Source organism: Photinus pyralis, unplaced genomic scaffold (assembly GCF_008802855.1).
Source record: "Photinus pyralis isolate 1611_PpyrPB1 unplaced genomic scaffold, Ppyr1.3 Ppyr1.4_unclustered_Scaffold3513, whole genome shotgun sequence".
In the NCBI taxonomy this organism is placed as follows: Eukaryota; Metazoa; Arthropoda; class Insecta; order Coleoptera; family Lampyridae; genus Photinus; species Photinus pyralis.
This window is the reverse complement of record NW_022171412.1, coordinates 11,111-25,387: the sequence shown is the minus strand read 5'-3', so window position 1 is coordinate 25,387 and position 14,277 is coordinate 11,111. Positions and strand designations below refer to the sequence as shown.

General features: G+C 35.4%; 1 protein-coding gene across 1 annotated transcript; it reads left to right on the top strand.

Annotated features, from left to right (window-relative positions):
* The first annotated feature begins 2,584 nt into the window (after window positions 1–2,584).
* Window positions 2,585–13,870, top strand: LOC116182091 (homeobox protein vent1). Its single transcript, XM_031502594.1, has 3 exons — window positions 2,585–3,172; window positions 11,262–11,446; window positions 13,629–13,870. Exons 1-3 carry the CDS (start codon window positions 2,773–2,775, stop codon window positions 13,785–13,787), a joined length of 744 nt encoding a protein of 247 aa, XP_031358454.1. The 5' UTR covers window positions 2,585–2,772; the 3' UTR covers window positions 13,788–13,870.
* The last annotated feature ends 407 nt before the right edge of the window (window positions 13,871–14,277 follow it).

The window sequence follows — 14,277 nt, the reverse complement described above, 5'->3', positions numbered from 1 at the left end:
ACATCAAAGTCTAATTTTTTAATTTTTTTAAGTCTAATTATATAAATCCGTGAGACCGCAAACAATAATCGACCAATGCCCAATTGGTACTCCCAACGTCATCTTCTAAAGTATTCGCCCTATTTCTGATAAAACTGAAATATGATTAGCTGACATAAAGGCGAATAAGATTCCGAGTACTGAAAAGCTCGTTTGGCATCCTTAACGCTATGTCCTAAAAGTCATCCTCCGCTAGGAAAAATCCAAGGTACAACCTTACACCATAAAACATAATCATGTCTTAGTTTGTAAAATTAGAAATGCATAATTTGTCATTTTTTTAAGTGTAGATTAGGTTTTGCAATACAGCATCATTCTCTCATGTTATTTATTTATTGAACGCTTTGCTTTTGCTAATTTCATAGAATGCAATAACACGGTCCAAAATCCAAAGCCACTCTTTTGCTTCAAGAAAATGTAAAGACTGGTACCTGTAGGTCGTTTAAATTTTGGAGAGTTGCGTATTCTGATGCTTAACAAAATTCAGTTTTGAAACTGAAAAAATTTTGACTACTTTCGGAGATATTCTGAAAAAAACGAAATTTTGCATAATTGTTTTTATTTTTTACCGAAGTTATTTAAAAAGGCACTTCTAAATAAATGGCACATTATTATAGCCACTTTTTCCCTCTACAAGATTCTAGTTTTAAATTTTAACTCCGACGTTTTGTCTCCGGTGAACCATCATAAACTTTGTTTTTTCTTATGAAGTCATTTTTACTGTTTTTGTCATTTGATAGAGAATTTGTTCTGATTTCAAAACTGTAAATACATATTACTATTCTTTAAATATTTTTAAAATATCTTTTTTACCTGGCAAACTTGGTCATGGGTAGCTTGCATTTTTACTAATTATTAGCGTCATTTTTTAATTAGAAAACAGTGACATTTACATTTTTGAAATCAGAAAAAAATGCTCCATCAAATTACACAAAAAGTCAAAATGACTTCCACAAGAAAAAACAAAGTTGATGATGGTAACCAGAGACGAAACGTCAGACTTAAAATTTAAAACCAGCATATTGTAGAGAGAATAAAGTGGTCATAATAATAATAATAAAAATAATAATATACTTTGAAATATTAAAAGGAACCACAAATGTAAACTTTTTATCCAATTTTATTCAACTCAATGTCGCTGCATCTTATATCAAATGACGGTAATAATTTTAAATCTTCGTTCAACTTCACATTCATGTGATATTTTTAGCATAGCCTGATGATGGGTGGTTAACCCGAAATCGATTGCTTTATAGAAACAATAAAACATTTGTGGTTCCTTTTAATATTTCAAAGAATCTCAACGAACCAAAAAATGGAGAACTTCATTACATATAAATAATAATATATATTAATTGGTCTAGTTGATCACAAGATCTGGATATAAGACAAGTCATAGTAATGTGTCATTTATTTTGAAATACTTTTTTAAATAACTTCGGTGAAAATGAAATACGATTTTTCAAAATTTCGTTTTTTCCGGATATCTCCGTAAGTAGTCGGAATTTTTCAGTTTCAAAACGGTATTTTGTTAAGCATCAAAATACGCAACTTTGCCAAATTTAAACTACCTAACTATCGCTTACAGTTTCTGAGATCCCTAAGGGGGCCCTCGAATTTGAATCAGCCTATACCTATACTAACTGAAAAGCCGTTTTAATTGATTCTCAGAACTCCTTAGTACAGTATGGCGCTATATCGAAAACAATAATTATAGTGTTGACCCTTGTTCAAAATGGTAAGTACATATATTATCATTGATTTCGCGAAATTCTTCATTCAATCGAATTAAGGAGTTGTTTAGACAAGAAGTAGAATGGAGAAGCTGAAGCTTAAAAATAGTCGGTGGATATTGATTCCCTTCTGAAACCTGAAACTGTTGCAAAACTTTACTAGACGTTATCCACTAAAACAAAAATTGGCATGCAGGGTCATACGCTATATGGAAGTTTCAAGCGAATCCGTTCGAAGGGAGGCCAAATATAAAATCTCACACCTTTAAAATATTGTAATTTTAGTAAAATTTAATTATCATACGCAGTGGTAGTATGAACAATTACCTAGATTGTACATTTCCCTTGTCTAATTAAAAAATAAAAAGTATGGATGACATAATGACAATAATAGTCATTGCAATTGTTCGACGATAAGTCGATAGAAAAAGAGTGAGAATACATATCTACCAATGAAATACTTTATTTTATTCATGATATTGTCTGATTCACAATTAGAGTCTAATAAGGGATGCGCGAGGATGGGGATATAGAAAATATTTCGTTCCACTAAAAAGAGAGCAAAATAGAAAAACGATTAATAAAAAAAGTACAACAAAAGCTTTTTATAGCGGGATTATATTCCTCAATTTGGTTGGATTGAAATATACAGGTTGAGGGGTCGTTAGGGTTAAATCGGTAATATAATGCGCGAGGGTGGTCTCAACTGCAGGTCCTCCCTTGCGGCTGGTGGGGTCTTCTGATGAGCACCGGAACAAGTACCGTATGTCAGTTATATCAATGCAAGAGATAACAAACTTATCTGTGGGTTTATTTGTGTAATAGACTTGTCTTAAACTTTGGCGCGAAGGTGTAACTATAAATTGACAAATTTTAAAGACGTTCAACTTTAACTTAATGCAAATTATTTTAATATTAAATTTTTGTGTGTTGTCTTTACGTGTTTCGAGGGAAAATGTGCAATGTGTTCTGAATAATTGAAACGCTTTGATTCATCGATATGCTGCACCATTACAATTACTCCAACCCCTTATCGCAGTTTTTAAGTTTTCACCAGTTGGATGAGCAAACGACGCCGGAAAATGAGCACACATCTAGTAGTATTTGCGACGAACAAATTGATGCGCGGTACAGGAGCTCATCGACATCGGTGTCTTCCACAAGTAAATCGTTTACAATTGCCGCAATCTTAGGTTTAAAAAATGATAATACGACTGATGTTCAAAATTCGCCAACTGATCTTACGGCAGTAGTTAACCTAAGCGTACATCAAAGTGCTGCAGAACGAGCTTTGGTATCTAGTTGCAGCAGATTGCAACTTCCGGTTCGTCATAGTTCTTCAGCAGTCAGCGTGACAGGACACTATTCTGTCGCTTCTTCGTGCTCTACTAGACACACAGGTAAATAATAGAGATATTGCATTACTTAGACTTTTACCGTAATCTAATATTGGTTTGGCTTCAACGTGAAATGACTCAATTACATAATTCATTTTTAACGGCCCTTTGTAATTACATACTTGATTTTAAAGAACTCACTTTCCTCTAATATTCAGTTACTAAAGACATTCATTGTGGTACCTACTAGAAAGAAAACACTTCTTAATAGATAAAGATAGGCAGTTTTTATAAAATTGCAGAATGGACACACCATACAAAAACAAGTTAATCATTGTCCATGTTGTGCTGGCTAAGTCCCCATTTATTTTTATAATCAACAAAATTCAACCTATTTTGCCGATTTCCGATTCCTAGATCTTATTAGATTTCATTCATTCAGTAAGGTATAGGGAATACTTGCGGCCACGTCCACTAATACTAAAAACCGGCAAAATACCGAATGCATTTATCAATGGTAAGTGTAATCAAAGACTATCCTCAATAGTCTTTGGTGTAATGTTCATCTATCGGTTCGTCTACGGTTTGGACCGATTACGAAAAAATGATATCTGATAGCTGAAGTAACATTGACTTAGCATACCTTTCTTGGAAACACGAGCCGTTTTGCTTAAAAACTGGATACCAAAACTAACATAATAACCACGAATATACATACCCACATCGGTTCGTTGCATACATAAATTCCTTAAGATTTCGGAAGCCGATTCACAATATATATACAGGCTGTTTCACGCAAGTCGCTACCTAAGAGTTTTCAGGCTCTCATTACATTAAATGAAATTTGCATACCAGTCTAGTTTTTCATGAACTATCGAAAGAAAATATTATAAAATCGTTTCACTTCCGGTTTTACTGAATGTGGATAGCACATTTATTATTTTAAATAGAACGCTCTGTGTTACTGCATTTTCGAAATCTATACATCAAAATCTACGTCGTAATGTCGTATACAGGGTGGTGACTTGCGTAACGCATCATAGAGATTTCAATGTAAAATTCATAACATGCGATTATTGGCTCCCCAAATTATTTTACAGCAAAAATGTATTAAGGTTTTTTGTAGCAAAAACTTTTTTACGTCAATCAACCCTATTAGTTTTCAATTTTTTTCATATAAAGACGGAAAATTGGAAAAATAAAACCCGCATCTTTTTCAATAATCTGCGATGCCATGGAATTTTCTAAAACAAAAAGATATCCAGTTATCAATTTGCAGCAGTTCGATATGGATTTTATGATCGACTTGGTTACTGTCTTGGAGTTTATGGTGACTTATTCGAACATTTATTGTAAATTGTTATTTTAGAAAACCGTTTTTAGTAATTTGGTCTTTCTTTATGTTGAATTCACTGTTCTAAATATAATACTTTTTGATAGAATTTGATTTGTTTTATAGCAGACATGACGGATATTGGCGTAGTTTTTGTATTATAAAATTCCATGGCATCACAGATTATTGAAAAAGATGGGGGTTTTATTTTTCTAATTTTCCGTCTTTATTATGCACAAAATTGAAAACTAATACGGTTGATTGACGTAAAAAAATTTTTTCTACAAAAAACCTTAATATATTTTTGCTCTAAAATAATTTGGGGAGACAATATTCGCATGCTATGAATTTTACATTGAAATCCCAATGATGCGTTACGCAAGTCACCACCCTGTATAGGTACCTATGTTACTTTCCCTATACCCAGCACCAAATGTTTCCAAGTTATTCAAAATTTTTCAACATTTTTAACGTTTGTCTGCTTTTGTTTTGAGCCGTGTACCTATATGACTTCGTCGACTTGAATTTTAAAAATTCTTCCAAAATCAACAATACTGATTTGATGCTACATGAGAATGACTTCAATTTTGACCGGCATTGAAAACCTTTGATGCTGGGTATAGGGCAATGTGGTATCAAACGATTTCAAAAATTCGATAAAATACAGGACGTTCTATTGAAAACAAAAAATTTGCTATCTACATCCGGTAAAACCGGAAGTGAAAGAATCATTATAATATTTTCTTTCGATAGATCATGAAAAACTAAATTGGTATGGAAATTTTCAGATTTTAATTATTAACGGGGGCCTGAATATTTTTAGGTAACGGTTTGCGTAGCCTGTATGTCGTAGCGAAACTTAAATCGTTTAACTTAGAAGACGGAGAGAAACTCCTTCATAGCAAATAAAAAAACTCACGTCTCCGTCGTCATGATTAGGTACCTATATTCAAACGAATTAGTAAAAATTGCGAAAATCCAAATGCACGAAGCATTTTATATAACAATTGAGTTAAAACCGTTACCCTCCTAATTCGCTGAATCTGAAAATGCCGTTGTCCAACTCAAAATTCCAACCGGAAGTGAGTTATTTGGGATGGCGTCGAATAGCGCCGAATCTAAGTGTTTAGCGCATTTTTTAAGAATAAAAAAATGTGCCATTGTTTGCGTTTTGTCCGTCCGTCCGTTCGGACCCACTTCTACCGTTTTGAACTACTTCTAGGGGCATGGTTATTTCCTGAGATGCTGTTTTTGAAAGTAAAACGTGCATAACTTTTACATACGACAACCAATTGGTCTCAGATTTTGCATACGCATTCCTTTAGTGGTGCCAAGTTAAACCCTAAAAAGGGGGGGGGGGGAAGAAACACATGTTCTACCCTTCATGGTATTCTAATGAAAGGTCTCTTCGAAATAAATTGGTTTGTACAAACTATAATTTTCCCGTACGGCTCTTTTCCGAGATCAGACAGCGACGGGGCCTGAGGGGGGGTTAAACATTAATTTTATCTCTCATTGTATTCTAATTAAAGGTTTCGACGAAAGGAACAGTTTTCTACAAACTACTGCCCTTCTTTCTGTCCTCTTATCAAAGTACGGAGTGGGGGGGGGGAACTAGTTTTAACCTTCATGGTACTTTAATGAAAGGTCTCAACGAAAGGAATTAATTTATACTAACCATAGTCTTCTTCCTCGATGCCTTGTCGTGATCGGTTGTAATTCCTTTATATCTTAAGAGTGAATTGTCAAAGGAAAATACCTACAAAGGGCGATTGGGACGTTTGGAAGAAATATAACCATTGAGCATTTAAATAAAATTTGATACATAGCCACTTGGAATAAAACCAAATTTAACGCCAGTTTCAAAATTATTTTTTTTTCTTTTGGTCATATGTATTCGATCCAAGTGTCCATTCCTATATTTTATTTTCGGGAGCGTAGAACACGATTAAACCTTTGAAATAAATTTGGTGCATTAAAACACAATTAAAAGGCTATATTTTAACGAAAATTCACCAAAATTCAAAAAGTGAGGTTGACATGTGTATTAAATACTGTGCTACGTTTGAGGGGATTCAGACCACGTTTAAATTCTCAAAAACATTTTGGACAGGTAACCTATTTAAGATATTTATCTAGTAGATTAACTTGACATTAATCCTTTCTTTATTCATCATCCTCACCTGTCCCATTCATTCACTTCGCTTTACATTTGCACAACTTTGTGCAAGGATCCTCAGTATTACAATCACCACATCACACTATATCAAACAACTTCATTCAACAAATTTATTATGCAAACATAAAAGACAGTAGCGTATTTTCCTCCTGGTGGGTTTCTTTATACAATCATTATCAGTAGTTCACTAAGCTCAGGATGCGGTTCCGTTGATTAGCAACGTACAATAAACCTTGGTTTTTATTGGCTATTTCTTAATTATTTTTGATAAGAACTAATGATAACGATTTCATAAACCCACCATAATAATGTTAACGCTGGGGCAGGGAAAAAATACTGGTAGGTAGGAAAACCTTGCCCCATTCTCTTTCAAATTAATCGTGGCCTATCGTAGAAGTTTGTCAAGTTTACACAAGTAGTACTACCTACATGTCAGTTTTTCATATAGTTAAATTAAAAAGTATCAACAAATACATTGTTCTTAACTGTAAATAAGAAAACTGGCAGTGCGCATGCGCAAAATCAAATTTTGAAACTGTTATTCCAAATGCCTTGGTATCGAATTTCATTTAAATGATTTCGTAAATAAAAAAGTTGGCACTGCGCATGCGCAAAACCAAAAATATCGTTACGCACGGAAGCCCTTTCAAATTAGCCCCATATCGCCCAAATCGGTTCAGTCGTGTAGAAGTAGTACCACAGATAGATTTAAATCATTTGAATTATTGCAAAAAAGTTTCAATTGTCTTTGGCCCTCTTGATTCACGATTTAACAAACGTGGATATAGACAATCAACAGATTGCTAACCTTATGCATTTCATGCGAACACAGTATCTTCTATAGAGACAGTGTGGTCATACGGTGGTGTTATTTTCTATTGGTAGTTTAAAGATCCGCCATGTTTTGACCCAATACACCACATTGGTAGAAATTAACCTGGAAACCAAGGCGACGCATTTATCTTGCTGGATACAATTGTGACAGTATTATTGTAACGAAAGCCAAATCTACTAATTTGATTAAACCAATCAATTCAAAGATAAATTGGCAAAAACCTGGCCGACATGGAACATTATGACCACACTGTCTTTATAGTCATTAAAGGGAATGAGTAGTTCCATTGTTCGGTTAAACAGATTACCTCCTATCATATCATGTCACTGTAATAATACCAATACAAAGGAGTTCGAATTGTGCAAACTTTAGCGCTTTGCCGCGACTTTTAATGCATAAATAAGCGGAATTTGATGGAACTTTTGTTTTTCAAATGCAATGCCTATTTTTTAACTTTGAAAAGAACAGTCAATTACTGTACGAAAACATAAAGTATGCATAATTTCGTGATTCAATATTTAGAAAACTTACGAAATCTAGCATGCCGTGTGCTGTCTGGAGGCGTGGTGTCTCTTTTGTTACACAGAAAAGACCTACATCAATTTGTTTAATGTTCCGTTTTGAGAATTTACTTTTGCGTGGTACGATCCCATAACAGAACCTGGCGACCACACACGATATGCTAGATTTCATAAGTTTTCTAAATATTGAATCACGAGTTTTTCCATTTTTTTCTATATCAACAATTAATCTTTTCAAATATCTTAAAATACATAGGCATTGCATTTGAAAAACAAAAGTTGCATCGATTTCCGGTTCCACCGGAAGTGGTACCGAATTTAAGTATGCCATCGGATAGATCGTGATGTCGCATATAAATTTGACAATTTTTCGAATGTCTCCAAATAAAAGAGATATTAAGCGGACCCTATTATCTCGAACACACTATATATAATATTGTAATAGAACATACACCACGAGCATACCACTACACATCCGCCAGTTTATATCAGAAAAACGTCAAGCGAGACGGATCTGGCAAAGGTCACGAAATGTCGCGGACCAACATATTTACAACAGATTAAGCCGGAAACTGAAAAACGCTCTCATGGACGTACAAAACAACACCTTTGAGCACTACATTTCCAAACTGTCCGCAAACGACAACACGCTCTGGAAGGCAACAAAAAAACTAAAAAGACCGCAAACACCTGTTGTACCTCCTATCCGTCAACCAAATGGCGAGTGGGCTCGTTCCGACAAAGAAAAGGCAGACGTGTTTGCTTCGCATCTAATCAATGTCTTTATAACCCAGCCAGACGATACTGATCAAGAAATAGAAAATTCTATCGACACTCCTTGCCAAATGTCCCCACCTATAAAAGCCTTCTCACCCACCGAAGTAAAGGAAGAAATCAAACTGCTAAACATACGTAAAGCCCCAGGATATGACCTCATCACTGGAGAAGTACTAAAACACCTCCCTAAGAAAGCCATTATTCTCCTAACAACTATATTTAACGGCATGCTTCGGCTAGCATATTTCCCTACAATCTGGAAATACGCAGAAATAATCATGATACATAAACCTGGAAAGCCGCCACAAGAACCGTCGTCTTATAGACCCATTAGTCTACTACCTATCACAAGCAAGGTTTTTAAAAGACTCTTTCTAAAGAGACTATATAAAGATCATGATCTCTCAACACTACTCCCCAACCATCAATTCGGATTCCGAGAAAAACACTCCACAATCCAGCAAGTTCACAGAATTTTCACATGTAATACCACTAGTGCTTGAATTATTTCCGGAAATTTGTTCGAGCTCACGAATATTTTGAAAATTAACCCGAGCCGAAAAATTTATGTATTCGATAGGGAAAACATATCTGTGGAGGAATTGGCAATGATTATGGAAGATTGTGGATTTAATATCTACCCAATTGTGTTTATTTCTTCTAGAATACTTTTTTATAACGCGGGTAAGTGACATTTTATGTCAAAACGTTCTCTTATGACGTCAAAAAATTTCCACTATAATTCGCTCTAGGTTACCCCTACAGACAAAAATTTCCGATAAATACCTCGGTTACCATGATAACGTGAGGCGAAATCTGCATTTCATTGGTCGAAAATTGTTGGTGTGAAATTTTCAACACAATATCCAGTAGTCTTGAAGAAAAGAAGTTTTGCAATGCGGTCTTCCTTGACACCTCTCAAGCCTTTGACAAAGTTTGGCACAGAGGCCTGATATTCAAGCTAAAGAACGCACTATCCCACAACTACTTCCTACTCCTAAAGTCATATATATCATACAGACACTTCTCTGTTAAACATTCAGACCAATATTCTAAGTTTTACCCTATTAAATCTGGAGTTCCGCAGAGTAGTGTGTTAGGCCCGCTGCTTTTCCTCATTTACACCGCAGATATACCTCAATCTACCAACACAGAAATCGCGTCTTTCGCTGATGACGTTGCAGTCATCGCCACCAACGAGAACCCTATAAACGCCTCCGCGGACTTACAAACCCACCTCAATGTACTTCAAGACTGGTACACTAAATGGCGGACAAAAATCAATCCAACAAAGTCAGTGCAAATTACATTCACCATGAGACGGGAAGTATGCCCGCCTGTAACGATGAACAATGAGAGAATTCCTCCAGCAACAGGCGTAAAATACCTCGGTCTTCATCTAGACCAAAGGCTCTAATGGAAAAAACACATACAGTCCAAAAGAAATCAACTAAACATAAAATTCCGACAAATGCAATGGCTCCTAAGCAGAAAATCAAAACTCTCTCTGAACAACAAAATATTACTCTATAAAGCTATGCTGAAACCCATATGGACATACGGTATTCAACTCTCGGGATGCGCAAAACCGTCGTCGATCAATAGCATCCAAAGATTCCAATCCAAAACTCTAAGAGCAATTGTAAACGCCCCATGGTACGTGAGCAATCAAACACTCCACAATGACCTGAAGATTCCCTTCGTGACAGCTGAAATACTGACAATAACAAACTCGTATAACAAGCAGATAGCCAACCACACAAACGACCTAATAGACCAACTATACACCAATGGCCCAACCACAAGGAGCCTGCACAGAACATGGCCCCCAGGCTTAGTACACCAATGAAATAGCAACTTATTGATAGAGAGAAACAATACTGATTGTTTCCTTTGCAGACTAAATACAAACAACACATTTACTTAATACTCTGTATAGATGTAGATTGTAAATGAGCAAATGTCGAATAAAAAAAAATAGTGTACTCAACAGATGTCATAACGTGTATTGTGTGTTACCTACTTCTACTTTGAAATTTCAATGCAACATGGCGGTTGGGCCGGTTGGGCTCCTATTGTCGCCACTGTCTCTATAAAATCACGCTAAATGTGTTACCCATGAAATGTATAAGGTGATAGCAATCTGTTGTTTATGTCTATCTGTTACCCAGCTGAATTTTGATATGGTCAATTTCCTACCATTTAAAATGTGCAATCCAATCGCAAGCTGCCGCAAGCCGTTGCTTCCGAAAGAGCATTGCAGAATTGCATATCAGGCAAAATCTCAAAATTATCTTCAAAACTAATGTATTGAATGTGTTTTTTCCATTGAATCGGTTCCTTTAAATTGCTGTGTCTCAGCACCACAGAACAGGAACATTTATGCTGTCACGATAAACATTTTCTTTATTGTAATTATTATATTCCTTACTTTCTCCTGATCACCTACTAAACACTGCTTTTATGTGATCTGATTATACTATCGATTTGTTTTATTACTGTTTCAGTGCGAGGCCTAAAGCATATACCCCCCGGTGTTATGAGCAAGAAGAGTTGCAAGAGTAAAAGAGTGCGCACCATTTTTACGCCCGAACAACTTGAACGCCTGGAAGCGGAATTTGAAAGGCAGCAATATATGGTCGGGCCTGAGCGATTGTATCTTGCTCACACACTTCAGTTAACAGAGGCACAGGTATAGATATTGTCTTTTAATGTATATAGTAAAATACTTGTAAAAGCGAAGATACCTACATGTATTTTAAAATGCGGATAATTAAGACCGACACTCTCATACGGTATCGCCGCGTCACACTTCGCTCATGTGAGCGTTTGCCTATTTAACTCAATGTGAGCGACAAAGGCGTTTCGGGGCGCCACGCTCCGCTGCGCGTAAGTAAGCAATTATTGAGTCGTGTAGGTAGTATAGGACTAATACCTATACAAGTGCTCCAATTTAGATAAATGCGACACTTGTGGCTAAATGAAGGCTTTTTTAAAACTGAAAACGCCAACTAAATTTAAGTATTTGATAACGAAATTACAAAAAATATTGTAACCCGTAGGCCCAAACTTCAAATGAGTATAACTTTTGTTTGAAAAGTTACCTATTTTAAAAAACTGTTCGACAATTTTGTTCCTTAACTCATCAAGTATGTACACAACAAATTTCGTGGATTCTCTCCATTTTCGTTGTCCGGTCAAGAATTGCAGTGGAACTTTTTTTTTCGAATTTTCAAAAACTAATTCCAGATTCGTCAGTTCAAAAACCCTCAGATACCAAATTTCGTCGAAATCAGAATTTTTTCGCACTTCCAAATAGGGGTTTGAAAAAAAGTTTTCAAAATCGGATAGGGCATACCCGAAAACCTACAAAGACATGCTAGTCACCTTTATAATTCTTATGGTTGCTGAGAAAAAAATTAAAGAAGAAATCCAATTTCACCACTTCTTTGGGGGTGACTTCCAAACTAAACACGTTGGACCCTCTGTTTATTTGGAAAAAGTGCTTATCTTGGTCCCCTTTATCACCCAATTTTTTTTTACATGTGCTCGTGTAACAGCCTGTATAACGCCAGCGCGAACTTACTTCGCGCATTTGACTGATATTTTGACGAGGCGAACTCAATGCGCGAAATTAAACTTCGGGCTCTTGTTATATAAATAACTATTTAACTAGCAAAAAAATTGAACTCATTTATAGGAATGTCCTTATTTTAACTGACAATCCAATTTCCAAAAAAATCCAAAATTCCTTCTAAATGAGTTCTAACCAGGGTTCTAACAATTATTTTATATGATACAATTCTGCTCCAAAATCAATTTTTCTGATTGTTTTCAATAAAATTTAATACAATTTCTTAAAGAGAACGGATAGTTATATTGAATACAAACCATAAAAGAATGTCGTTATCTTAATTATCGCGTTTTCTGGAATCGACGGTTTTCCTATCATTCAAATCGGAACTGCCTTTTTCGAAAAGGATGGCCTCTTAAATCTGAATAATACGGAACGAAATCTGGGTCCCGGGAGGAATACTGCTGACGTTCGAGGATATTTCGTAGAATTACTGCTTATCTTACATTTCACAAAAAAAGTATTCTTGATAAAAAGCTCTGCATGACTTGTAGATCCATAACTAAGCAAATATTTGCTGGAATACGGGAAAATCAAAATCATGATATGGAGTGAGAGTTTAAGCAGTACCGAAGTGGAAAATTTTACAATTGTTACTAAGTAGCAAAAATTATACTCACTTGTACAAGTAGAATACCGACACTCTCCCCACCACTTTTTTTGACGTAACAAGTTCTTCGCCTTTAACCAACTTACGGAGGTAAATGTAGCTACCCATTTCACGATTTGACAGGTAGTAGAAGAACGCTACATTTGTCACATTTCTCAAGAGTGGCATTTCTATTCTAATCGTAAAATGATATTGTTCAACTATTGTTGTTGTCTTACCCATTTCTCTTGTATAAAATTGGGTTTTCTTTGTCAAAATGCGAATTCCTAGTTTCATTAATTAGGGAAATCCCAACGCCCTATGCCATTGGAAGTAACTACCTATATTGGCATGCTTTCTTTCTACAATACCATACACTACTACAGGTATTAGGCTCAGGAAGTTACCCACTGATATGAAGCACAAATGACGTCAACAAAGTCCTTAGTGCTTCGATCTGCACTAACGAAGCACTAAGAACTTTGCATGGTGACGGCATTTGTACTTCATATCGGTGGCTAACTTCCTGAACCTTATATTCTAATTGTGACGATGAAATTTTTAATATTCGATAGTAGTTCGAATCATAAATTGTGTGATAAATAGGTATTTACTAATCTATGGTAATTAATTTCCTATTTTTCGTTATAGGTGAAAGTATGGTTCCAAAATCGTAGAATCAAGTGGCGAAAGCATCATTTAGAACTAACTCATCAACGTTTAGCGGCTCTGAAACAACAACAATTACTTCTTAGTGAAGTGCAAGTTGATAATCAGGACACAAATAGTTCAAGCACAGACAATACGTGAAACTTTATCGATCGCAATATGAAAAGTAAATATAAAATAAACGTGTAAGTGCAATGTGTACCTCTAGGAGGGTATCAAAAACGTGTGATCACAAATTAGATACAGTATGCCATGGTGACGGATTTGTAACTGCAGCGAGAAATTGAGAAACTACTTTTAAATTAATATATGTAACAAATTAATTTAAACTCAATCTTGTATTATAATAGCAATAAACATTGTAACAAAAGTGTTGGCTTTTATTATGTGGTGGTGCTGTATAGATAAAGTTTAATCATGATTATGAATAATCGAATAATTTTGATAAGGGCTTAGTTGGTTTTTGCTCGCCATCAGCGTTCGCCCCTGAGTAAGTTTGGTGACCTTTGATCTTCTTACCCAAATCCAAGAGTTCTTACTTGCACCAAGAAGAACTTATACCTATACCAGGTTTCAAGTTCTTAAAAACTTCCGTTCGAGCGCTATCACGTGCACATACACATACAGACGG